This window comes from Lacerta agilis, chromosome 6 (assembly GCF_009819535.1).
Source record: "Lacerta agilis isolate rLacAgi1 chromosome 6, rLacAgi1.pri, whole genome shotgun sequence".
Lineage (NCBI taxonomy): Eukaryota > Metazoa > Chordata > Lepidosauria > Squamata > Lacertidae > Lacerta > Lacerta agilis.
Window position 1 is genome coordinate 50,268,975 of NC_046317.1, and position 24,704 is coordinate 50,293,678.

General features: G+C 43.7%; 1 protein-coding gene across 3 annotated transcripts in view; it reads left to right on the forward strand.

The window, feature by feature from the left end:
• Positions 1-351: 351 nt before the first annotated feature.
• ITPR3 (inositol 1,4,5-trisphosphate receptor type 3) overlaps positions 352-24,704 on the forward strand; it is a 105,993-nt gene continuing 81,640 nt past the window's right edge. For all 3 annotated transcript variants that reach the window (XM_033152605.1, XM_033152606.1, XM_033152607.1), the window contains exon 1: positions 352-476. In XM_033152605.1, the coding sequence (XP_033008496.1) occupies positions 388-476 (89 nt within the window). In that variant the 5' untranslated portion in view covers positions 352-387. The remainder of the gene's footprint in view (positions 477-24,704) is intronic.

The window sequence follows — 24,704 nt, forward strand, 5'->3', positions numbered from 1 at the left end:
CCTGATCGCTTTCTATTGGTTGCAGGTAGAGAGCTGGACGAAAAAGAGAGTGTGTCTCGCTGGGAACTCATGCAAATCTCTGGCCGATCTCCACCGCCCCCCCCCTCTCCTTTCCACCGCGCGCCAGCCCCAAGTACACAGCCGCGCTTCTTTCCTCCTCGTTTGCTGCCGTGCCGAGCCGCTCCGCGTCCCGGCGGATAAGCACAAGCACGTGTGAACGGAGGGCGATCCATTGCCCGGACGCCCCTCTCGGGCGGAGGAGCCTTTGGACCATTGCATCCTGGTGCCCCGCCGGCCACATGGTGGATCGCCTGGGTGGGAGGTGAACAGCTCGAGGGGCGGGGGGGGGGGAGAGGAAGGCGGCGGGAAACCAGCCGAGTTGGAATCATGAATGAGATGTCCAGCTTCTTGCACATTGGGGACATCGTCTCCTTGTACGCCGAAGGGTCGGTCAATGGCTTCATCAGCACTTTGGGGTGAGTTTGCAGCGCCCTTTCCTTTGGGGGTTGTGGAGGGTGGGAAGAAAGAGAGCCAGTCCTTGCGAGGAAAGGAGCTCGGCGGCGGCGGCGGCGCTGAGAAGGAAACGGAGCTGTTTCTAAGGGCTGCGATGGCTTCACTGGTGTCATCGAGGGCGATGCGCGAGTCTTTCGTTAGCCTGAAGTTGAGCTGAAGTTCCGGAGAGCGCCGGAGTTGCACACACACCACGGCCCGTGTTTTTTTTTTTAGAGTGGTTGGAGCACAGACGCGGGCATGCAAGCATTGCTGAATAGCAGCGGGGAATCTCTTTTCTGTAGGGCCTGGATTTGGGTGCGGGGAGATCGAGGGCGAGGTGGTTTGTTGTTGGCTTGTTTTGTCCCGCAGGATCTGCTTGCCGAGCGTGGTGGTCAAAAGCTCGGCTGGTGTGGAGCTCGAGGTGTCTTCCTGGTTTGGGCTGCAATTTAGTCCCTAGCCAGCAGGGGGGTCCGGGCTGGATGACAAGGGCAACTCAGCCTCAGAATCGTAGAGTGGGAAGGTACCACGAGAGTCATCTAGTTCACCCCCTGGACATTGCAGGAATCTTTTACCCAAAGTAGGGCTTGAACCCTGAGATTAAGAGTCCCATGCTCTACGGACTGAGCTGACAGTGGGCTTCCTTGAGCCTCTTGAGTTTTTGGAAAAAGACAGTGGCTTTTGCCATAAAAGTCAGTGCCTTCTCTGGCAACAAGACCAGAAATAAAATTGCTCTGACCTCTGTGCCAATTTACACAATATATTTTTAATCCACCCAGTTCTTCCTGGGTTTGCACTTGCCTGAGCTAATGTAATTGGTAACAAGTTATCATGCATATTGTCTCCAGAGAGCAGCACCATGACTGTGACAATGGGGGGTGGGGGCGGGGATTGTTGCCGCCCCCATATATGTGATTGCCTGATCAACACATCAAGTGTATGCTTGAAAGAATGGGCTCCCCAAGGAGGAGGCAGGGAGGCAGCTGCCCCCCCCCAAATCAATACAAATCAATACAAATCTGAGGTTCTGCCTCCCCTAACAAAAATCCTGGCTATGCTTGTGCTTGAGAGCCCCATTTATCCAGAACTATTTGCTAGGACATAAGATGTACTGAATGAACCAGCCCTAACTGGCATTTTGATCCATGAAGTGGCAGGGATTTACTTTTCTCCTGCTCATCCCTGCCCCTCCTAAAGGTTTCAACAGTGATGTTGACAAATCCTGTTACTTTGGTTCTCACTTGTGATCAGCAACAACAACAACAACAAAAAAAGCACGACCCAATAACATTAATGCAATTAAAACTGTCAGTGTTGTATAGATGAATGCTAATCTCCAGCAAACAGAATTCCTGCTTTTGCCTTTATTTTAGAAAAACAAACTGTATCACGAACTGTAGACGCCTTTTCCTGAATCACCCTGGCCTCGCCTCGCTAGTGCTGTCTGCTCCCAGCTCACCCTCCCACCCTTGTTCCTCCTCTCTCCAAATCTCGCCCTTCACTTTTGTCCTGTCTTCTGCTTAACATTGTAAGCCTGCTGGGCAGGGACTTTGTCACTTCTGCCTTGTGTGCAGCACCTAGTGCAGGGCTGGCGCTCCATAGGCGCTAATTAACAGCCATGAATCAGTGCCTGTAAACTGTGACATAACCTGCCAAGTAGCTTGTCAGTGCACAGTACTCAGTAGCTGCTAAGACTGTGCCATCCAGCTGTGCTAATTTATTCTTTGCTCTGGTGGGCCGTTTGTATCCTCAGCGGACCCTGTAAGCGTTCCCCGGGAGAAGAAAAGGAACAAAGTAATGTTAGTGGCTGGATGTGGGTAGATTCTTGCTTGCTGTCTGCCAAGGATCTTGCTTAGAGTTGTGCTGCTTGTAAAAACCATGCAGGATGCCTGCAAATCCAAAGTAGGAGTCAACAGCAATGGCGCTGCCCCCACAACTGGCACACCCAGGCATTCTTTTTTAACGGGCCTAGCAGTCTGCTTGTGCCTAGATGGCAGAGTCCTATGTTGATTGCTCTATATGGGGATTTATACATGGGTGTTGTGTAGTCAGTGGCTGAGGACAAGAAGAATTCCCTTCCTGTCTGAAATGGAAGTGTTGAAGGGGAGCACTGTGTGAGCATCACAGCAGCTGCCATGCAGGCTGTAAATTGCTTTGCGCTTCTTGCAATCTTCAGAAGTTGGGAGGAGGTGCAGCAGAAGGCCCAAGGAAGACTATGCAAGTTGGATACACTTCAGAGAAAATGCCCATTAGATACATTTGGACTGGTGCAAGCAGAACGTGAGTGACAAAAGTCACTTTATCCTCCTCTGGAAACAGGCAGGAGGTTTCTGTTATTGCTCTTCACTTGGTTCGAAGAACGGACTATAGAATTCCTTTAAGGGTCTGTAGCACTGTAACCCAGGAAGATAGGACCAACTTTTAGGAAGCAACTACTTGGGTCCTGTACAACGGAGCATTATGTTACCTATACAATGGCCATTGTGGTCTTTGTGGTACACCACAGGATGAAATCAGCTAATACCTTTGTCTTTTCAAGATTCAGCTTAATTTATTTGCCCACATCCACCTTGTCACTGCCTCCAAGGTTGGGTTGTCATGTGTTTCTTTTTCCAGGACACGTCCTCTTTTTCAGGGGTAAAATTTGAGACATATTCATTTATCTGCTTTGAATGGCTGTCATGGCGTTTTCTGTTTTCTTTTTCAAAATATGGCAACCCTACTCCAAGGCACCTCAACTGCCTCTCCCAGTTCAGATGAAACAGAGAGATAGAGCTCCGTGTCATCTGCTTATTGGTTTCATTTCACTCAACAACTCATTATGACCGCTCCCAGATCATTCAGGAATTCATCAGATTCTATAAATCTCAGAGATGCATCTCAATTGGTCCCCCATCCCAGCAGTGTCAAATAGCCGCATTCAGCCCATACCTCACCAGGAAATGTGGTGGTTGCTCTTGTATATCTATTGTCATTTGATGTACAGAGTTACCACTTAGTCACTGCAATATTAAGCAGCATACAAATTATTAAAATGAAAAAAATAAAATTTGCAAATGTGAATTGCTTTGATGGTCCCATGTAGGGTGGCAACTTACTCACCCCCAAGAAAACAAACCAGGACACAGATTTGCACAAAACATGCATGTGCTAGTTTGTATGTATATATGCAGATTTAGAAATGCTTGCTGTTATTGATGCATTAATACAGTACCCCAGACTGTTGTGGTTAGGTAACTTGTGTGCCTGCAAGTCTGGTATCTAGGCGCTAACTGATAGGCATCTTCAGGGCCCATCCTGCTCTCCCTTCTAATGGTTCTTAGAATTTAAATCAGACAACCCTTCAAATAGAGGACTGTCCTCTTTAAAATAGGACACATGACCACCCTAGCCCTATTGCATGGGTAGGCAAACTAAGGCCCGGGGGCCGGATCTGGCCCAATCACACTCTGAATCCGGCCCGCAGATGGTCCAGGAATCAGTGTGTTTTTACATGTGTAGAATGTGCCCTTTTATTTAAAATGCACCTCTGGGTTATTTGTGGGGCATAGGAATTTGTTCATTCTCCCCCCCCAAACAATATAGTCTGCCCCCCAAAGGTCTGAGGGACAGTGGACCAGCCCCCTGCTGAAAAAGTTTGCTGCCTCCTGCCCTATTGGAAAGGAGTGGATCATTGCCTTTGCATTGCAGTAGTGCAGCAGATCAGTGAGAAATGGAACAAACTTTTGCTTTCAGCTGCTCATTTTTTGAAATAGTCACTTTCTCTCATTGAACTCATTGTTTAAGTGTAGTTGGACTGTGTGCCCTTTGTGCATAAATTTCAATCGCAGCTCAAGCTCTTTGCTAAGGTTGGTATTGAAAGCCTGCCAAAACACTAAAATTGCATGAAATGACAAGGTTGGAATGAATGCAGGAGACAATTAAAGACTTCTTGCAGAAATGAAAGGCTTGCTCTCCTGCATGTAACAGAAGAACCCGTTGGTGACCAAACATGTCAAATTACCCTAAGGCTAAATAAAGCTGCCAGTTACACCCTTCCCATTACATACTTAGTTCTGAAGGCTTTGCATTAATCTCATCAAAGGTGGAGGGGGTTGGGGAATCTACCAATGATGCTGGATTAAAGCAGCAAACATGAGCACAACTGTGATCATAAGGACAATTATAAAAGGGGGGCTTATTTCTATTAGCAGATGCAAGCCCTTATTTTGCTCATTCCTGTGTCTCACCGAGGGGTTATGTCTGCCCAGATAGCGAACCGTTATTGTATAATTACAGTGACAGTAGCTTGGCTGTTGCCATGGCTAAGGAAATGACACTCAGTAGCCATGGAGGTCACAATTCTACATCACATGTGCCTTTCCATGAAAGGCCTTGCAATAATGTGGCTTTTAATTTGCTTATCTAACAGGATCTTTATTTAGGAAATGCTCCTGATACTGTATATATATTTTTCTATGTTCAGTTTAAACTCCATACATCCACATCGGCACAATAATTATACCAACAACAGCAAAGAGTTAGGAGGGGGTAGAGCCTGGAAATACAGGCTGATTAGCTTAATGTCTGTTCCAGAAAAACACTGATGGAAATCGTTGTTAAAGACAGAATTACTGAGCACATAGAAGGACAAGTCTTGCTGAAGCAGAAATAGCATGGCTTCTGCTTGCGTAGGGCCTGTCTCACTAGCCTACCCAAGTTCTAGGAGAGTGTCAACAAGCATCTTGATAGAGGGGTTCCTCTTACCACGGTGTACTTAGACTTCAAAAAAGAATGTTTAGCAGTAATGGAGTGAGAAAAGTCATATTGAGGATTAGTAACTGATGAACAAACACGAAGCAGAAAGAAGGAATAACTGGATAGTTCTTCCAATGGAGGGATCTGGAGAATGAAATCCACAAGGATCAATGTACCTGTGCCTTTTAACTTTCTATAAGAAAGGAAGATGGGTAAGGTGGACCTAGGGACTGCTTCTGTGTTTGCTCTTTACTAAATTATGACAGTGGTCTGTGCAGTCCACTTCTGTCTGCCCTGATTGGCAATTCCTTTTAGGATGCAGGTCTTTGCGAACCCTCCTGATGGAGATGGACCCTAAGACGTTCTGCATGCTAGGAGTGGGCTCTGTCAATGAGTCATGCACATTGTACAGTAATCATTTTCAGCCATTTTCAGATAAAGGCACATTCTGATCATTGCCCTGTACAGATGGTCAACTAGGGCATGCAAAGATTGACTTATTTTCAGAGTGTGACTGGACAGCAGATTTGGCTTTCAGTTCTTAGTCCTTTGTCCTAATTGTTGCTTCCTTCTTTGCTGCTTAGCCTTGAACTAAACATACAAAGCTACCTTATATTGAATCTGGCCTTTGTCACATTAAACCCAGTGCTGTCTATTGGCAGTGGCTCTCCAAGGTGACTTACTTCCTAAATTTGCTACCTGAGGCCCTTTTTAACTAATGATGCCAGGGACTGAATCTGGGGACCCTCTGCCAGCAGCAAAAGGCAGCCCTGCTCTCCAGTGTGGAATTGGGCAAAGGGATCTATACCAGGCATAGGCAAACTCGGCCCTCCAGATGTTTTGGGACTACAACTCCCATCATCCCTAGCTAACAGGACCAGTCATCAGGGATGATGGGAATTGTAGTTTCAAAACATCTAGAGGGCCGAGTTTGCCTATGCCTGATCTATACCATTGGTGGTGGTGTGCGTGTTTCTTTCCTGACATGCATTGCTAGTGCTGTAATGATGCCAACCATGGCTTGGATCCCAGCTACTCAAACTTAGCATAGACCCATTAAAATCAATGGGACTTAAATTTGCTCTAGATATGACAAGGCTGAATATAGTCCTATAACTCTGGATGGGTATCCAGTGAATCATGAGAATTTGGTGAGGGAACTGAGCTAGATCTTCCCTACTGTTACAGTTCCCAGAGTACCTTGGGGAAAGCAAATTACTGTTAAACCTGCAGTGTCAAGACACCCCAAAGCTGACAGGGATAATTATGGCAGAAGGGTGGGCAGAAGCTAAATTGTGACCTATTACCCTGTTTCTGGTGAACCATCTTGTAATGTCTATGGTGGTGGATCTATTCCTCAATCTAGACCAGGATTCCAGAAATTAGACTAGTCTATCCCAGGACTTACAGATAATTCTGGGAGGAAGAACACCAGTCTGCATGTAACTGTGAACAAGAAAAATACTCAAAAAGAAACCACTTCATTTAACAACCATAGTCTCAGTCCATGTTCTGATTTCTAAGGGTCCCAGGCCTCTAAACTCAGCACTCCTAAATCCCTTCTGGTTGCAGATTGCAGAAAGTGCCGGACTATGTGAACCTTGATTGGATCAGCAGACCCAGCCAGATGGGCGGGGTACAAATTAATGATAATAATAATAATAATAATAATAATAATAATAATAATAATAATAATTTCTTTTAGCAAGAGTTCTTAGTCATAATTCTCTAACATGATGCCTTAAAAGTTGAGAAAATTCTCACTTAAATAAATAAATAAATAAATAAATACTTTATGCTTTAACAGTAAATTGGTACATCCATTTTCACAATATTCTTCACTATCCTTCTCTCCCTTTGAACAGGCAGCTAGTGTTAGTAAATGTTAGTAAAAAAGAAGAAAAAAGAAGAAGGTAAAGTCAGTGTAGACCATAGGAAATTAAGCCAACACCTGTTAAAATGTGTTTGGGGAAACACACACGTAGTTTCAGCCAATATTGTAGACACAAATGCAATTATTTGAATTAATAATTATTTACACCACAAACCGCAAACTTGCATTCCATCAATGTAGAACTACTTCTGCTTATTGTGAAGAATGGAGCATGCAAACAGAATGTCAGAAAAGAGAGTATGGCTATGTGCTAGGATTGCACTCCGACCCGGTTGAAGAGGAAGGGCTTTGAGTAAACATGGCTGTATAAGTGACTGCTATTTAGTTTTCAATCACACCTTCAGATAACTATTATTGTGGTTGCATGTGGATTTGCAGGGTGGGGCTCCATGGAACAGGATTTAGTACACAGGAAAGCAGCAGCAGCAAATCTACATGGTGTGAAATATCATTCTGGCGGTAACAATTAAACAGGCACAATAACATGGCTTTGGCAGTTGTTGTCTCATGCTCTTCCAGTGTTAAGAAAGAACGGGGGGCCATTTCAATTGGCTGGTAGGGAGGTAAATGCTCAGAGGGCACAGAAGACTATTTTATAATGCAAATATGTCCTTATTATGAGTGGTCAATATTGTCACGAGCCCTGCAGTGTGCAGTCAGAATTTGGTTGGATTGGCAGGCTCTGACTCAGGCATAGGCAAACTCGGCCCTCCAGATGTTTTGGGATTGCAACTCCCATCACCCCTAGCTAACAGGACCAGTAGTCAGGGATGATGGGAGTTGTAGTCCCAAAACATCTGGAGGGCCGAGTTTGCCTATGCCTGCTCTGACTCAAGAGAAGGAGGAAGAAAAGTGTGTGTGTGTGTGAGAGAGAGGGGAAATGCTGAATGGTGGGAACACAAGTTGGAGGACGGAGGGTCTTCCATTTCCATCCTGACGTCCGTTGCTTAGGGAAGAGGGAGCAGGGATTCTAGCTTCTCCTCATTTTCCTGTAGAGTGGAGAGTTTCAGTGGAGGCTGGGGAGGGCTTGGAGCAGCCAAGTGGGGTGGAAGAACTGGAAGTAAGGTAAAGGGACCCCTGACCATTAGGTCCACTCTGGGGTTGCGGCGCTCATCTCGTGTTAATGGCCGAGGGAGCCGGCGTACAGCTTCCGGGTCATGTGGCCAGCACAACAAAGCGAACCAGAGCAGCGCACGGAAACGCGGTTTACCTTCCCGCCGGAGTGGTACCTATTTATCTACTTGCACTTTGATGTGCTTTCGAACTGCTAGGTGGGCAGGAGCAGGGACCGAGCAACGGGAGCTCACCCCATCGCGGGGATTCGAACCACCGACCTTTTGATCAGCAAGCCCTTGGCTCTGTGGTTTAACCCACAGCGCCACCCGCTCCCCTTCAGAACTGGAGGTAGCAGCAACTGAACAGGAACCTGAGCCGGAGAGTGCAGTCTTGAATCAGGTGCTACCTTCACAGGTGGGAGTAACAGACCCACCCACCAAAAGATGGGTGGGTTTGACATTCCTGCAAGGCAAAGGTGTTTTGCAAAGGAGACTGCCACACCTTGTCTTTCAAAGCTTGGTGGGTGAGGCGTGGAAACTTGTTCGGGCATCTTCATTGCTTTTATCCAGTTCTGAACTTCTTGTCCTGCTCTTCAGCTCCTGAGCCGTGACTCCTGTGTCTTGTGCCTGCTGCTGAACCTGGACCATTGTCTGCCTGGATAAATATCTCTTTCTTACTTACAAGCAAGAGCCTCTGCTTGGGTGTGTCAGGGTGGCAGCCAGGGCAGATAGCCAATGTTCTCTGGTGCCAGCTTCTTGAGGCACACATGTTTATTAAGCATACGTTGGCTGGTTTGGCTGTAAAGTATTAATTGGCGGTTAGCTTTTAACATTAAACATAGTGCATAAATGATAGAAAGAAAACCCACATCCTTCCTTCCTCTTACCCCTCTCCTGCTCTAAAATTGTTTCTTCCACCCCATTGCAGATACCCGATGTGAGCCAAGAGAAACCACCTTACAGCTGTGGAGCATGGGAAATTAAGAGAGAGGGAGGAACAGGTTTCATTCCAGTCCTTTAGGCACGTCATTTAATTTTAAAGTTAACTCCTCCTTACCCACCCCAAGCTGATGTGTTAGAATCTAATCAACTTATTTCCATTCTTTAGAAATGTACACATATGCTTTTTGGACTATGTGTGTTCTGTGAAAGAAAGTTTTATATATGCAGATAGTTGAAGAAGGCACTGATAGCTGCACACATTGTTTGGGTGAGTTCACATTTTTGGCACCAATATTTGATCTTCTTCAGACATAAAACAATATTTGTTGCAATCAGTGCTTCTCATAAGATCATTGAAATAGTCTGAATCAGGTCAGGGTCCTTTGTTCATTTGGATCCTGTCTGCAGAGGAAGAATGTCCATTTGAATCTGAACCTTGCTTGCATATGGACTTCAGGGGTTCACTGTAACTGTACATTTAGCCCCTTTGAACTTTGACAGGGGTGTGGCCAGGCAGACCAAGTCAGCCCACTGGGCAATGAGGAATGGCTGACTTTGCCCACTGGCCAGCTCCAGTTCCATAGCTCTGATTTTTCTGATAGTGTCTTGTGTGAAAGCGTAAGAAAAGCCACAGAACATCACAGTGTACTTAATGGAACACAACAGTCCTTGAAAATTGCTCATAGCAATTTAAAGCGAATCTGCACACCTAATTGCGGCAGTGGCTTGCTAATTTGCATGTGCAAAATTGCCATCTCCTGATGAGTGATGATGATGGTTCATTTGTTCTTACCGCCTCAGGAAATTATTCAACAGGAACCCCTTCCCTCTCCCCATATCTGCCTTCACCAAATGCTCATGGGAAGGGAAGATGGAATCAGGATTGGTGTCATTGCTCCAGACCTCTGTGCACTTGGTCAAAGGTGCAGTTAGAGCACCTGCGTGTACAAATAGACACACACAGGCTGTGCACATGTACAGGGACCTTGCCTTTTGCAGAATTCACAGTTGCATGGAGGGAGCCTGTGCTTGTTCAGATGCTGCAGGCCCTATTCAAGGAACACTCTCAGGTGGTTTGGAGTGGGGGCAGAGGGTACAATCCCATTCCTGTCTTCAGAGAATGCATGAAAACAGCTAGGAAGGAGCAACATTGAAAGGAAATTAAGCGTGTCCTGGGTTGTCTCACAGCCTGCCTTAGACTGGATTATACATGCACTGAATTATCCATTGAAAACCCAACAACCATGATGAGAGGTGCCTTTCAGGATCTCAGTCAGTGATCTGTTTACAGCAGCGGTTTGTTGGGTGCCTTTGGCTGTTCACAAGCAGGGCGCACAGAAATGACGGTCTGTGTTTGCCCTCAGCACCTGGTTGTTGTTGTTTTTTTAATCCACTGCTGCAGAATGTGATGCTGGCTGGTTGAGCCACTAGTTTCAAAGGACTAGACCTGCTTTCTCCAATACGGTGCCCCCTTGATGTTACTGGATTACAACTCCCATCAGTTCCAGCCAACATGGCCAGCAGTCAGGTATGATGGGAGTTGTAGTTCAGCAGCATCTGGAGGACACCAGGATGAGAAAACTAGGACTAAGACTGACACCTCAGTGGTGTTTTGTTTTTTCAAAGGCTGAGATCACAAATGCATGCCCATCACTTTATGCTTGCATCACCGAAAAATGGAGCTTCATGTTGCATTTGTTTCTGAAGTGTGTCTTAGGCTGGGGTAAAGTAAAACAGATTATATATAGATTGATGTTGATCAAATGGTGGAGAAGCAGGAATTCTGGTGGCAGATGTGTCAGTAGGAAAAGCGCTAAAACCACAGCTTCTATGTTTCCCTTTAGGGACCCCCCCCCAGGACAGTGTGGTTCATGGTGTGTTGCGAGGTTGCATTTGCAATTTCCATGTCACAGTTCCATTCTTTTTCTTTCTTTTTTATTGTTTACTTTAACACACAAAAAAGAAGAAAAAAAACAAATATCCAAGTTTCCAAGAATAATCCAGGATGTGGAAGCTTTTTATTATTCATTACTACTAATTTTCTTACTGATTCAAATTAAATTGCATATTCTTATTTCTTGATTCACTAAATAAACTTAGAATTACGCCCTGGGTTTCAATTGATTTCCACTCTTTTTCTATAACAATGTCACAGTTCCATTCAAGTGAATGCTCTTTAGCTGGCTGCCTTAGACACCTAGAGTGGCCAGATGGTGAAGAGGAGAGGACTGCTCTACCTTGAGTAGCTGTGTAGAAGAAGGCACTTCAGCAGTTATAGGTCTACTCTACAAAGTCAGCACTGCTGAAGTGCAATGTCTGCCACATATGGATAGCGTGAAGGGGCAAAATCAAAGGGTAGGGCCACACTTTAGGGTTTCCCCTTTGGGGTTGTGATGAGGGCAAGGGTGCCTGCCTTCAAATTGAACTATTTTTTGTCAAAACAAAACAAAATAAAAAATTCCTTCCAGTAGCACCTTAGAGACCAACTAAGTTTGTTCTTGGTATGAGCTTTTGTGTGCATGCACACTTCTTCAGATACACTTTTTTGTGTGAAGTCCCTGTTGTGTGGACTAGAAATGTCTGAGGGCATTATTGATGGGAGAAAGGAGTACCAGGGAGTGGAGTGCAGTCCCAGAACCATTCTTGGCTGAGAGTCTTGGGTGAGAAATAGCAACCTGGGTGAGAGCCAGAAAGCTGCCCAGAACAACACATCTGTGTGATTGATGGGTGGCAGGATCTTAAATATTTTACATGCTTCTGCCAGTGCTTTTACTGTTGCCTTGATGTTTTTGCTGCAGACTAGATTGAGAGATTGGTGATTAAGAAGGAAGTGTGGGAGAGATTGGGTGGATGGTGCATTTGTGAGTATTGGTGGAGGTGTGGGAGTAATATGGCATGAGTGATAATGGACTCGAGGGGGATGCTCTGTGATTTGTGTTTATGCAGTGTGAATGGTCTGAGTAAGGAAATCGCTTGGGAGTGGGTGGAAGACAGAATTGGGTGTGATGTGCGTGTGTTAGTGGGGCGAAAGAGAGAAGGGATGGTGCCTCTGTTCAAGTGGTTATAGGCAGGAGACAGCATGGTGAGCAATGAGGTGGATAAGGTTGGAGGGCTTGAGGGCAGCAGGGTCAGAATAGCTGCAGACCATACCTCTCTCCTGTCCTCCATTCACCTTACTGACACTTGATGGCCAGGCTACTGAGCCATTTCCCCGATTCCTAAAAAGTTTTCTAAGAGTGTTGCTACATTTTGGGTTTCTTTTTAAAAAATATTGTTTTATCTGTTATTGCAGTCTTAGTTTTATATTGTTATTTTTTATTTTGTCTGTCTGTCTGTCTGTCTGTCTATCTATCTATCTATCTATCTATCTATCTGTCATTTGTCCTCTCTCTCTCTCTCTCTCTCTCTCTCTCTCACACACACACACACACACACACACACTTGTTATCTTTTCGTAAACTGCTTAGAGAGTGTTCTAGTATTAAGTAGCATATAAATATATGAAATAAATAAATAAACAGAATACCAGACACTTCAAGTGTCCCTATTTTCCAGGGACATCCCTGATTTAGAGAAGCTGTCCTGGTTTCTGATTGGATCCTGGAATATCCTGCTTTTCCTTAGCATGTCCCTATTTTCATTGGAGGAATGCTGAAGGGTATGGAATAACGCTTGCATTTTGAATCCTAAGCACAGTGCCTTGTTATCTGGATTGTCTGACCTAGATTAACATCCCAGCCCTCTGCTCTTTAACTGTACAACAAATGCTGGATTTCTATTTTGGCGAGTTCCCTATTGGGACAATGCAGTGTGAATGCAAGTGCAGCAGTGGCCCAGCCTGGACCTGTGCTAATTAAGCACTGGTTCCGCTTCCTTAGATCACGATGCACTAATTGCTTGATTCTAACATCTAGATAAGGAACCCTGAATGGCCTAATTACAATGAGGTTCTGTATGCCTCACCTCCTTGCTGAATCCACTCTAGTATTAAATTTCATGTGTTAACTGTTTCACGTCAGCAACACTTGCACATGCAATTCGCTGCAGCTGATCCTTGAAGGACATTTCAAGGGAAAGCAGAAAATGTGTTTGGCTCTCTTCTGACCCTGTTGCCTTTTCATTTCTGGATGCCTTAAAACAACTGCAAATTGACATGTATTTTGTTCTGTTCAGTCATTGTGCTGACCACAGCAACGACGTAACAAGATAATGAAATCAATGCACTACATACATAACATAGAATTGGGGACCACCAAATTCATTACAAAGTAAAAAAAAACACCCAAGGAAATAAAACAGTTGTCCACTTTAAAAGCAATCATTGGCACAGCCTCCCTTTGTCCTCATGAGGCTTCGAGTATCCACAAATTCTTGTCACTCAATGGGCTTAAACAGCACAGCAGGTGCCAGAAAATTGGATAGATACTACATACTGCGCAAACAGAAGTTACACAACTCCTCTTTGAGCAATGTGTAGATCCAAACTTTCTACAACCTCCTTAGAGTTGGTCCTATTGAGTTCAATGAGTTTATTCCTAGGTAATTTGGTATAGAACGGCAGTCTAAGTGTATATTGATTTTCTTTGTTGCTTATTTATGGTATTCAAAGATCAGCAACTTTTAGTAGCATATATTTATGCTCAGTAATTTTAAATATTCTCAAAAATGTCAGATACCATGTGAAATGCACCCTTTAGCTTTTGTTTAACAATAACCTCTCCTTTCATTGAAATTACTGTAAAAGGTTATTAAATTAAATGTTCTAATGTGCTAGTGATGCTGCTTTGATTCGCTCACCTTTGATTTGCAAAGGCAACGAGAGTCAGTGTAAGTGAGAGCCAATGTAGAGTGTCACTCTTGAGTTAGAAGACCTGAGTTCAAATCCGCACTCGGCCGTGAAGCTTACTAGGTGACATTGGACCACCAGTCAGTATCTCTCAACCTAACTTACACCACAGGGTTGTTGTGAGGAGTAAATGCTTGTAGAATGAGTGAGTGAGAGAACCAGGTATAATCTTTGGAGGAAAAGTGGTTTAGAAATGCAATAAATAAATGCAAAATAATATACTACATAATTAAGAATTTGAATTTGCAGTCATTTGAATCTCAAATTTCAGATTTGCCTCCTCTCTACTAGAGAGTTTTATGGCTTGTTTTGCCCAATGTAGCCCCCATTTGCACTGGACACATGCATTTCTCTGATGAAAATAGGGTTGTCCCATTCCATAATGCTAATTTTACTATTTATACCCCACACATCTTACTGAGTTGCCCCAGCCACTCTGGGCAGCTTCCAACATATATAAAAACATAATAAAACATTAAACATAAAAAACCCCTTCCCTACACAGAATTGCCTTCAGAAGGCTTGGGGTCGGATAACTCCATACCTTCCAACATTTCTCCAATGAAAATAAGGACATCCTAAGGAAAAGCGAGACATTCCGGGATCAAATCAGAAACTGGGACGGCTTCTCTAAATCAGGGACGTCACTGAAAATAGGGACACCTGGAGGGTCTGCTGTACATTTAAAGCCATACCACTTTAAGCAGCCATGACTCCCTCCCCCCAAATAGAATAATGTAAATCATAGAATTGTAGAGTGGGAAGGGACCACAAGGGCCATCTAGTCCAACCCCCTGCAATGCTGGAATCTTTTACCCAATGTGGGGCTTGAACCCACGACCCTGAGATAAAGAGTCTCATGGTAGCTTGTTAAGGGTGCTGGGTGTTTTTAGAAGACTCCCATTCCCCTCACAAAGCTACAATTCCCAGAGTGGCTGAACAATAAATCCTTCTTCCCAGTGAACTCTGGGAAGTGAAAGACAAGCCAAACATGGAAAGGAGAGAGAGCAGGTTAGTTTCTTACCAGAAAAAATAAATGAGAAGAATGGTATCTGTGCATTTTATCCCATATCTCAGGTTCTACAAATGCTAGATATTTATTCTTTTTGTAAAATAACGAAAGCTGGCAACCTGGGGATTATGGTTAATCCAGTGAATGCAGCTGCCCCCCTCTTTCTTGCCTTCCCCATGTGGATGACCATGGTGTGGAAAGCATTATTCTGAAGTGGCCCCCTGGGGAATTAAATACCAGGAGAGGAAATAGACTATAAGCAATGTGTCAGGCACACCTTAGTCATCACTGTTTTTGTCTTTGCAAAGCGAATATTGATGACTAATATCCCTGGCATCAGATATGTCTTTGTTTCATACGCTTGTATCATTGAAGATTGTTCTCTTCTGTCATTATAAAAAAATAAAAAAATAAAACCGACCATGTTTGCCTTTTTTCCAGGGAGGGGAAGTGCCTGGCACTAGCCCCCAATTCCCAAATAATTGTGCGTACTCTTAGGAGGTGGGCATGGTATAAGAGAGATAATAAGACATGACAATTATTCTACAGCACTTTGAAGTCTTTAAAGTTTTTTGCATGAATTATCACAGTATCTTGATGACAAACCCGGTAAGGTAGATCTAATAAACGACGAGTAAAGAGTTTTGTTGCTTCTGAGTCAGACTGGGATTTGGGAGAGGGTGGAAATTCAGAAGTTTCCAGGCTTCCAGAATGCAAACTTCATTTTTTTACTCTATTTCTCTCTAGTCTAGAGGACTCAGATTGGGAAAGAGAAAGTGATTTATATGCGTTGTATATGCGATATAACATTGTGACTCCATACGGTGCTGTGGAGTCCTGTTTTTCTCTACCTGTTTTCCCTGTTTAAATTTACAGTGTGTTTCACTGAAATGCTTCTTTGATGTGTCTAGATCCAGCCTCTGTGTGCTAGTATTCACAGTCACTCCCTGTGCTATTGAGTCAACAGTGCACTTCTGAAGGGCAATTAAGATTCTCTGTTTGGTGGAGGCAACTCCCAACATTCACCCACCCCTCAATGAAATCAATAGGATTTATGCCCAAATATGAAGAATCATAGAATCATAGAGTTGGAAGGGACCCTGAGGGTCATCTAGTCCAACCCCCTGCGGTGCAGGAAGTTTGCCCACAGCCATCCCTGGATGGACTGAAACCACCAACCTTCCGGTTAACAGCCAGACACACTAGCCCATTGCGCCACAGGAGAAGTGTGTGATGGTTTCAGGACAAACAGGGCTTTGAGGCTTGGCACACACTAGCAGCTTGAAACGCAGCAAAGTCCGCTCCTGGCAGCTACCGGTATGTTTCAAGACGCTTTTTAATGTTGCTGTTCATACCAGAGAAGGAGTGGGAGGTGTCTTCACCCAATCTCTTGTTACCTGATTTGTTTCCCCTGCACCAAACTCCAATTCATGGAAGCTGTCATAGGTGCATACACTATGATCTGTGCAGGCACAACAGCTGCCTGTAATGTACTCACCTTGGTTTAACTGTGGCTTCTGTTTTCTAATCCGATGGAAACTGGCATGAGAGAAAGAGCATCAAGCAGGAGTATTTCTCAAGAATCAACAGGACACTTATGGATTGTGGCTAAAGTAATAGAATCATTGGACTATAGACTTGGAAGGGAACCAAATGGTCATCTAGTCTTGTGTACTTGGGGCTTCAAACTCCGCATTGATTACTGCAATGTGTTATACGTAGGGCTGCCTCTGAAGACAGTTTGGAAACTTCAGCTGGTGCAGAATTCAGCAGCCAGGTTGCTCACTGGAAAAAGATGGTTTTAGCATATTACACCAATCCTGGTCCGTCTGCACTCACCACCGATTAGTTTCCAGGCCTAGTTCAAAGTGCTGGTTTTGACCTATAAATCCTTAATGGCCCAGGACCTCAATACCTCAAGGACTGCCTCATTCCATATGAACCTACCCGGACTCTGAGATCATCTTCTGAGGCCCTCATTCGTGTGTCTCCTCCTTGAGAGGTCCAGAGGGTGGCAACACGAGAAGTGGCTCCCCTTCTGTGGAATGCTCTCTCTAGGGAAGTTTGCCTGGTGCCTTCATTACACACTTTTATGCACCAGGCAAAAACGTTCCTTTTTAACCAGGCCTTTGGTTGACCTGATCAACATCCCAAACCCTTTTAAATTGTGGCTCTTTTTTTGGGGGGGGGGTATTATTGGGTTATTGCTTTTATTTTTGTCTTACATACTGTGATCTTTTCTGTGAACCGCCCTGAGACCTCTGGGTATAGGGCGGTATATAAATTCAATCAATCAATCCATCCATCCATCAATCAATTCCATACATACATACATACATACATACTCTGGTGGTAGGAGCATACTAGAGCCAGAGTAAGTGTTAATGTGTACACAGTTGGAGTTTTGATGTAGGTTAAAAGCAAGCACACCACATAGGCATTTATCCTTCCCTGCCCCATATATAATTATTTCCTCTTCCTTCCCCTGCTACAGATGGGCAGCAGAAAGAAGGGGTTGAAGGAAATGTTTGTGCATTAGAAACCTGGGGAATAGCTGATAAGGTTGGGAGGGGACACGCCCCATGTAGTCCATTTAGTTTCATTTTCATAGAGCGTTTATGCCATCCTAGCTCTTAAAACAGATAAGATTAGAGATACTGCCTTTTAATAAATAAGAATCAAACAAACCACAAATCAATGAATAAATATGCAAATAGAGCCTGGATGTTAAACTTACGGCTGGGTGGGTTAACAACTGACCATGTGGCAACCCCTAACTTAAAGGCATGATATATAGGGAGTTGTACTGCGGAATCTCAAAAGCAGGTCCTGGTTCTTGATATATGAACAGAAGCAGCACAGGCTATGGAGGTCCGGTGTCATATAAACCCAGGCTGTGTTTCCAGAGTGTCTGCTACCTTTTTGTTGTGTTAATTAGGTTACACATCGAAATGAATGCTGCAGGATGCCCATTCAAAAGGAACGGATCCATTAGCCCATTGGGGAAATAAACCCCACCAGTCATTGCAGGTCCCATTATGTGGCTGTGAAAGAATGTGATAAGCTGTGTAACTGGGGTGGGAAGAGGTGGTGGAACAATGTGGAAGATACCAGGAAGAGTGAATGGAAAGGTGAACTGACAGCAAGGAAGTTGTGCACGTCAGCAAAAACTGATTGGATGGAAGCCTGATAAATACCGTAGAAATTACAAAAAGTTTCGGGGTGAAGCATGTGACTGATAGGAATACATGGGGAAGACTATTGTTGTTCTAATTAGTCTTATTCTCTGTATCTCTTTTCCACTCCATATTTCCTCCTTTCTAATCCATCTCCTGCCTCTATTTTCTCATTCCAAAAGTCGATCCTGGGATAGCAATCTCTTCCCTGATTGAATCTTAGGAACTTAATCCTTCTCTTCACATTGTAGACAGAGTTTCATAATCTCCCCATTGCCCTCATTCACAAGTCAGACGTCTTCAAAGCCAGGCTGCTGAACACACACCGTTACTCTATCATCTTCTTCCTACAAATGTACATTTTTGTTCTTTTCCTTATTCTTTAGGTTTACATCCTGCCCTTCATCACTTTCGTGATCCCAGAGCAGATGGAAATGATTAAAAATCTGTACCAAAATTAAAACAAGCCATTTGCTGTGTAAAGCACAATTGTAAATCGGCAGCCAACAGCAACTTGCCCCAACAAAGCGCAGCAGCAAATATATCAGATCTTCTCCAGCTGCATTACAGCAGCAGCCACATCCATCAAAGTATCTCTCATTAGCCCCTACCAAAAGACTGGGAGAATAAATATGTTTTTTTTTTTATAAGATTTTTATTATTTTCCAATAAAACAAGAGAAACACATAACATAACATAAACACCAACATTAACACAATAAAAAACACATTACATAAATACAATCGACAAAGAAAACAATTAAAACAAAACCAAAACCAATACATACCTAAACTGGAACACCAATCTATCTCTTTCTACTTAACAAAATCTAGTTTCTGATCTTCTAAAGGGACCTCCCCCGCTTTCCCTCCTCTGCCTTCAATACTAATATACTTTGGTAACATCCATTTTTAACATTACAATTCATTATCCAACCTTTTATAATATCATAAAAACTTAACATCTTATAGTATCATGAAATAATTCTTAAATCAATCTTATACTTCTTTTCACTTGAGCTGCTGCTATTAATCAGTTACATATCTCTTCACTAATTCAAAATTCCCAAAATCGTAACATCAAAATCTTAAAACTTAACATCAAAATCCTAAAATCTTAACACACTATCTTCAGGGTACCATAAATCCATCCTAATTCAATTTTTATCATTTTCACCCTATTCCCCTTCTCACCATTTTTCTGCTCTCTCCCATGCCCCCCCACCATTCATCTTTACATTTCCCTCTATTGTCCTTGTTCAGTATCATCTTAAAATTTATAAATCTCCTCCTTGGGCGCCTCAAGAGGCACCAGCTCTCCTCTCCCAGCAACTCCATTTCGCAATTTTGGTTTCCTTCCACTTGTGTCTTCAAAAATCTTCTCAGCTTCATCTCTGGACTCCCACTCCAGAGACTGAATCTCGTAGCTCCAGTCAAAACATCAGCCCTGTGTTTCTCACTACACCAGGGCCGTCCATTTACCTGGGGTTGCTGAATCAATTCGTCCCATTTCTCCAGCACCTCCCCCAATTCCCTGGAGAAGTCTACTTCCAAATTATCAAAATTTTCCCAGATCTGGCTGGTCTCTCCTGCTCCACAACAAATTTCTTTGAAATTACGTCCTAACCAGTCCATTTTCCGATTCACAAACTCCAATTGCAGAAGGATTGTTCTTTGTTCCTGGGTAATACCCGGATCTAGAATCAGTTTAAAAGCGAAAGCAAGCATGGTTGGAGAAAACAAAGGGTGTCAAATGTCAGTAATTTTCCATCTTGCGTATTAGTTTTCCAGCGCCATTTTCCCTGAGACAGGGTGCCAAAATTAATTCCAAAAGCCACAGAAGAGATATTTCCAAAATCTTCAATCCCTCAAATTGGGATTTAATCCATTTTCTCTGTCAAAGTGCTTCGTAGCAACATTGTGTCTAGTGATGCAGCTGCAGCCGCTTGAAGCTTAATTACCTCCTCTGCACAACAAAGGAGAGGGACGGGCTTCCTTTTAACATCCCTCCCGGTTGCCAATTATTCAAATGTAAATCCAATTAGTCCCACACTTACAGCAGCCGGGGTTCTTCTTTTTTCTTTGAAGTTAGCAGGAAAAGCTTGGTGCTCAGGTCTGGCAGAATTGCTGCTTTGATCTCCCGGGGGGGTGCATCCGCCTCTCCAGTCCCGTGTCGGTAGCTCCGCTCGCTTGATTTTCCCCCCTTACGAGGGTCAATCAAGAGCAGAGACGGCACGTCTGGGACCCACGAGGCCGCGGTCCACGGGACGCTCTTCCCGTGGCTTTAAGGGGCCCTTGGCGCAGACAAGGAGACCCCTAAAACCCCCCGGGGACTGGAACTGACTCAGCTCCACTCCGCCATTATCCGGCACCAAACCGGAAGCCTAAATATGTTTTTAAGTGGTGTTGAGAAATGCTCAGAGACAACGCTGAGTCTCATTTTGAAGGGAGGGATTTCCACAGCCAGGATGCTGTGACAGAAGTGTAGCCCTACTTTGGGGTCACCACACCACTGCCTCACCCCTTGGTAGAATCAGAAGAAGGGTCATCTCTCTTGCAGATCTTAACACCCAGGCAGGATGATATTGGAAGAGGCTTTGCTGCAACCTGACACCTGCATAAGCAGCCTCACTTGAAAGTGTGCCGCATCCTTCCCCATTCCATTGCAGGACTGTGGCCAGAGACAGACTCCATAGCCAACTCTTCTCATCACCCACACTTAAAAAAAAATTATTTATTTATTTGGTTTTTCAGATTAAAGTTTTACAGTCAATTATCCAACACAAAAACAAGATTCCAGAGAATCTCCTGGACTTCCCTGCTCCCCTTTGTGGGTCCTATTGTTAACCATTTCCTACTGTATCTTTTATCATAATGCAAATCTTTTACATCTCCATTTTGTCCAAAATTCAACATTGAACTACAAGTGTTATTCCAGTCCTACTTATCCTCCACAAGTTTGATGGCTGTTTACTATATAGTCCAGGGTCAAGGAACTTTTCAGAAGGCTTTGTTTCAGAACTGCGGTTCCCCTTCTTTATCAGGACTCCCTGCTGCTCCACAAGGCTGGCATTTTAATTATGAGAAATAAATGTTGCTTATTTATATTTCCGGACATTATGTTATTTACTTTCCTAAGAATTTGGGCTGGAGTTGATGACAACTTTATAAGCTCATCAAGGGGTCCTGTTTTATTATGTTTGAACTAATAAAGATGTGGTCCTAATGTGGATTTTGGGATCTCCCTCTCCCTTACGGAACAGTGCAGCTAACTTTACTTTTTGGGTTTTCTTCCTGTAATTCTATCTGTCCCTCCTTCTCCTGACTTTCTACCTGATATCATACTTTCACAGGGCTACTGTGCGGCAACTGGTGACAAAGCTGCCAAATGCTCAAATAAACACAACACCTGCCCTTTTGGAACTGTTTTTATTTTGGAGAGGCCCAACCTGTCTTATTCGTACAACAAGTTTTTTACAAGTTAGGCCCCTAAATCAAACCATGCAAACACGTCCCATGAAATGCCCCTTTCAGCAGTGCTGTCCCAAACCATTTTGATGCCTTAAAGCAGAGTCCAAACGGCAAACTGCTCCCTCCAGTAGTGGTTGATGGAGGAAGTGTTGCTTACCTGGTTTCCCAATGCCAGGCTCACTGTGGTTACCAAGAGGGAGACAGGTGAGGCAGCAGGAAGGTTGGTGTAGGAGCATTGCGAGCATCATCAGATCGGCTGCACCAGCATCGCACCAACCTCCCTGCCCGCCTTGCCCCTCTCCCTCTCGGTAGCCAGCACCAACTGTTCTGACATTTATAATCTCATGCAAATCAGTGCTTTAATTCTGATGGTTTTAAATAATAATATAATAATAATTTATTATTTATACCCCGCCCATCTGGCTGGGTTTCCATATGCACCAAAAAGCTTTTATGAAATGCTTGAAAACAACTTTTAGGTCTTAAGCATAGCTGTCAACTTTCCCTTTTTTGCGGGAAATTCCCTTATTCCAGCGCCGTTTCCCAATGCAAAAAAAAAAAGGAAGGTTGACAGCTCTGGCCTTAAGATAATCATTGCCTACTGTATAATATTGCTTGCTCACTGTCTCAGCAGAATGGAAATTTGTCTCATCATGAAAAGACCAAGGGCACATCAGTTAAGTGCTTGGTAATGACTCTGGAGCACATTCTGTTTTCAGCAACCTTGATGTCAGATCAAAGCTGATATGTTAGCTTCACAGGAATTACACTAGGTGCCAGAAATGAGAATATGTCACCTTTTGCTACACCATATCTGTAGCTCAGTCAGAAGAGTGTGAGGTGCTTCTTGTCAGGGTTGTGGGTTTAAACCCCACATTGGGCAAAAAGAATCCTTCATTGCAGGGGGTTGGATTAGATGGCCCTTGTGGTCCCTTCCAACTCTACAATTCTATGATTCTTTGCTTCCTTGCACCTCTGATTTCCAGGATAATTGCCTAATTTTCTTGCTACATCCAGGTCTTGGGGATCCAAGTGAATTAGGGAATCTAAATACAAATTCCATTTGGCAGAGCAACAGAAGAGAATGCTCTTCTCAGATTGTGAGAACAGTTCAGGGGATGGAAAAGGCTTCTTGTACAATCTTCATAATTTGAAGTAGCTTGAAAACACTGAACTGCGAGACGTTAGGCTGTCTATTTCTCTCACTTAAGAACAGAGGCAAACAATGTTTGGTTTCTGGGTTTGTTCCAAAGTACTCAAGAGGCCTCTTGCTGCTTAAGTGCTTGCATCTATTTCCCAGCTCTTCGTTGTTCTCAAAGCCCTTGGGATAAAAGACTGGCTGGTCCTTTGCATGTCAGAGAGGTGAGCAGATTTTCAGTTAGTCAGTCAATTACACACATCTTTTAGGTAACTCAAGGTGATAGATGCAGGGTTGCCTTTGAAGACAGTTTAGAAACTTCAGCTGGTGCAAAGTTCAACAGCAAAAATATTCAATTGTGCAACTGCCAGGACCATATAACACCACTCCTAGAAGATCTACAGAACACTGGTTACTTCTTTGTTTTGTGTTCAAAACAGTATTACTGTTTTGTTTTTTTTAACCTTTTAAGTACAGTGCATCCTTGGTCTTGCCCTAGATTATATTGAGATTGTCAGAAAAGGCATTTGAAGTACTGTTGCTGACTACGAGATCTACCGTATCCTTGAGCCTTTCGAATCAGATCTTTGCTCCATCTAGCTCACTATTATCTACATTGCCAGGTAGCACTTCTCCAGGATTTCAGACTGGGGACATCCCCACATGTTGACAGCTGAACCAGTGACTTTCTGCATGCAAAGGAGATGCTCTGCCACTGAGCTATAGCTTTCTGGATGCTGGTACCTTGGCTCCGGTAATCCCTGCCCAAGGAACATAGGAAGCTGTCTTCTATAGAGTCAGGCCATTGGTCCATCTCCTTCAATATGGTCTACACTGACTGGGAGGTGCCTTCCAGGGCTTCAAGGAGGGGACATTTCAACCTGGAGATGCTGGGAATTGAGCCTGGTACCTTCTGTAAGCAAGGCAAATGCTCTACCACTGAGCTTTGGCCTTTCCCCAAGTTGATGTATATTCCCATGGTTTGCTTTCTTCCTGCTTCCATGTGGCAGATGAACTTAATAGTTCTGGAAGCTCTTAATTGACATAGGGTTTTTTGGCTGGAATCTGCATAACTTTGTTTCCTAACTTCTTTAATAAGAGAGTTCCCCACCACTCCATAAAATCACTTTGCCTTTGTTTGGGACATAGAGTTGTATCCAGTCATGTTAGTCCTATTCAGGATAAATCCATTAAAATTTCAGGACATGACTAACTTAGGTCTGTTCAATTTACTCTGAGTACAACTTGAGATACAGCTCATGCTATCTAACTAGGGATGTTTACACCCATACCTTTTAGGTTGTTTTCAAAAGTTGCTGCCTGCCCTTTTCTTTCCTGCATTAACTCCCCTCCACAAGATTAAAAGCTCTTCTCAGTGTCACTTGTGAAAATGCCCCATATATTTTCACTTGTGCAGTTGGGTGGTAGTGATGGCAGGAAATGCTTTTGAGTAGTGAAACAGTTAGAGGTGAAAAGGTTAAGTGAATTGTATTCATTTTGTCTGCTTATGTTTAAAAAGAGAAAGTTGGGGAGGAGAGATGTTTGTGAATGAGCATCACATGTACAGTGAGGGAAAGAAGTATTTGATCCCCTGCTAAATTTGCCCGTTTGCCCTCTGACAAAGAAATGACTTTTGTCTTCTATGTTTCTGGGGGTTTTCCTGTTATTCTGTCTCTCACAGCTACAATAAACCTACCATTAGAATTATGGACTGGTCATTTCTTCTTCAGAGGTCAAATGGGCAAATTTAGCAGGGGATCAAATGCCCTTTCCCCTCACTGTAGTTGGGGTCACAGTGTCAGTAGTGAAAACCCTTCTCTGGATTCTTCTGCTCTTTATTCACCAAGGTTCACTGCTGAAGTGTCCACTGTTAGATAATAGTTCAGCAAACAAAAAGAATTACTTTTTGAAATGGAAGAAAAGAACCCTTAAATTTGGATAAATG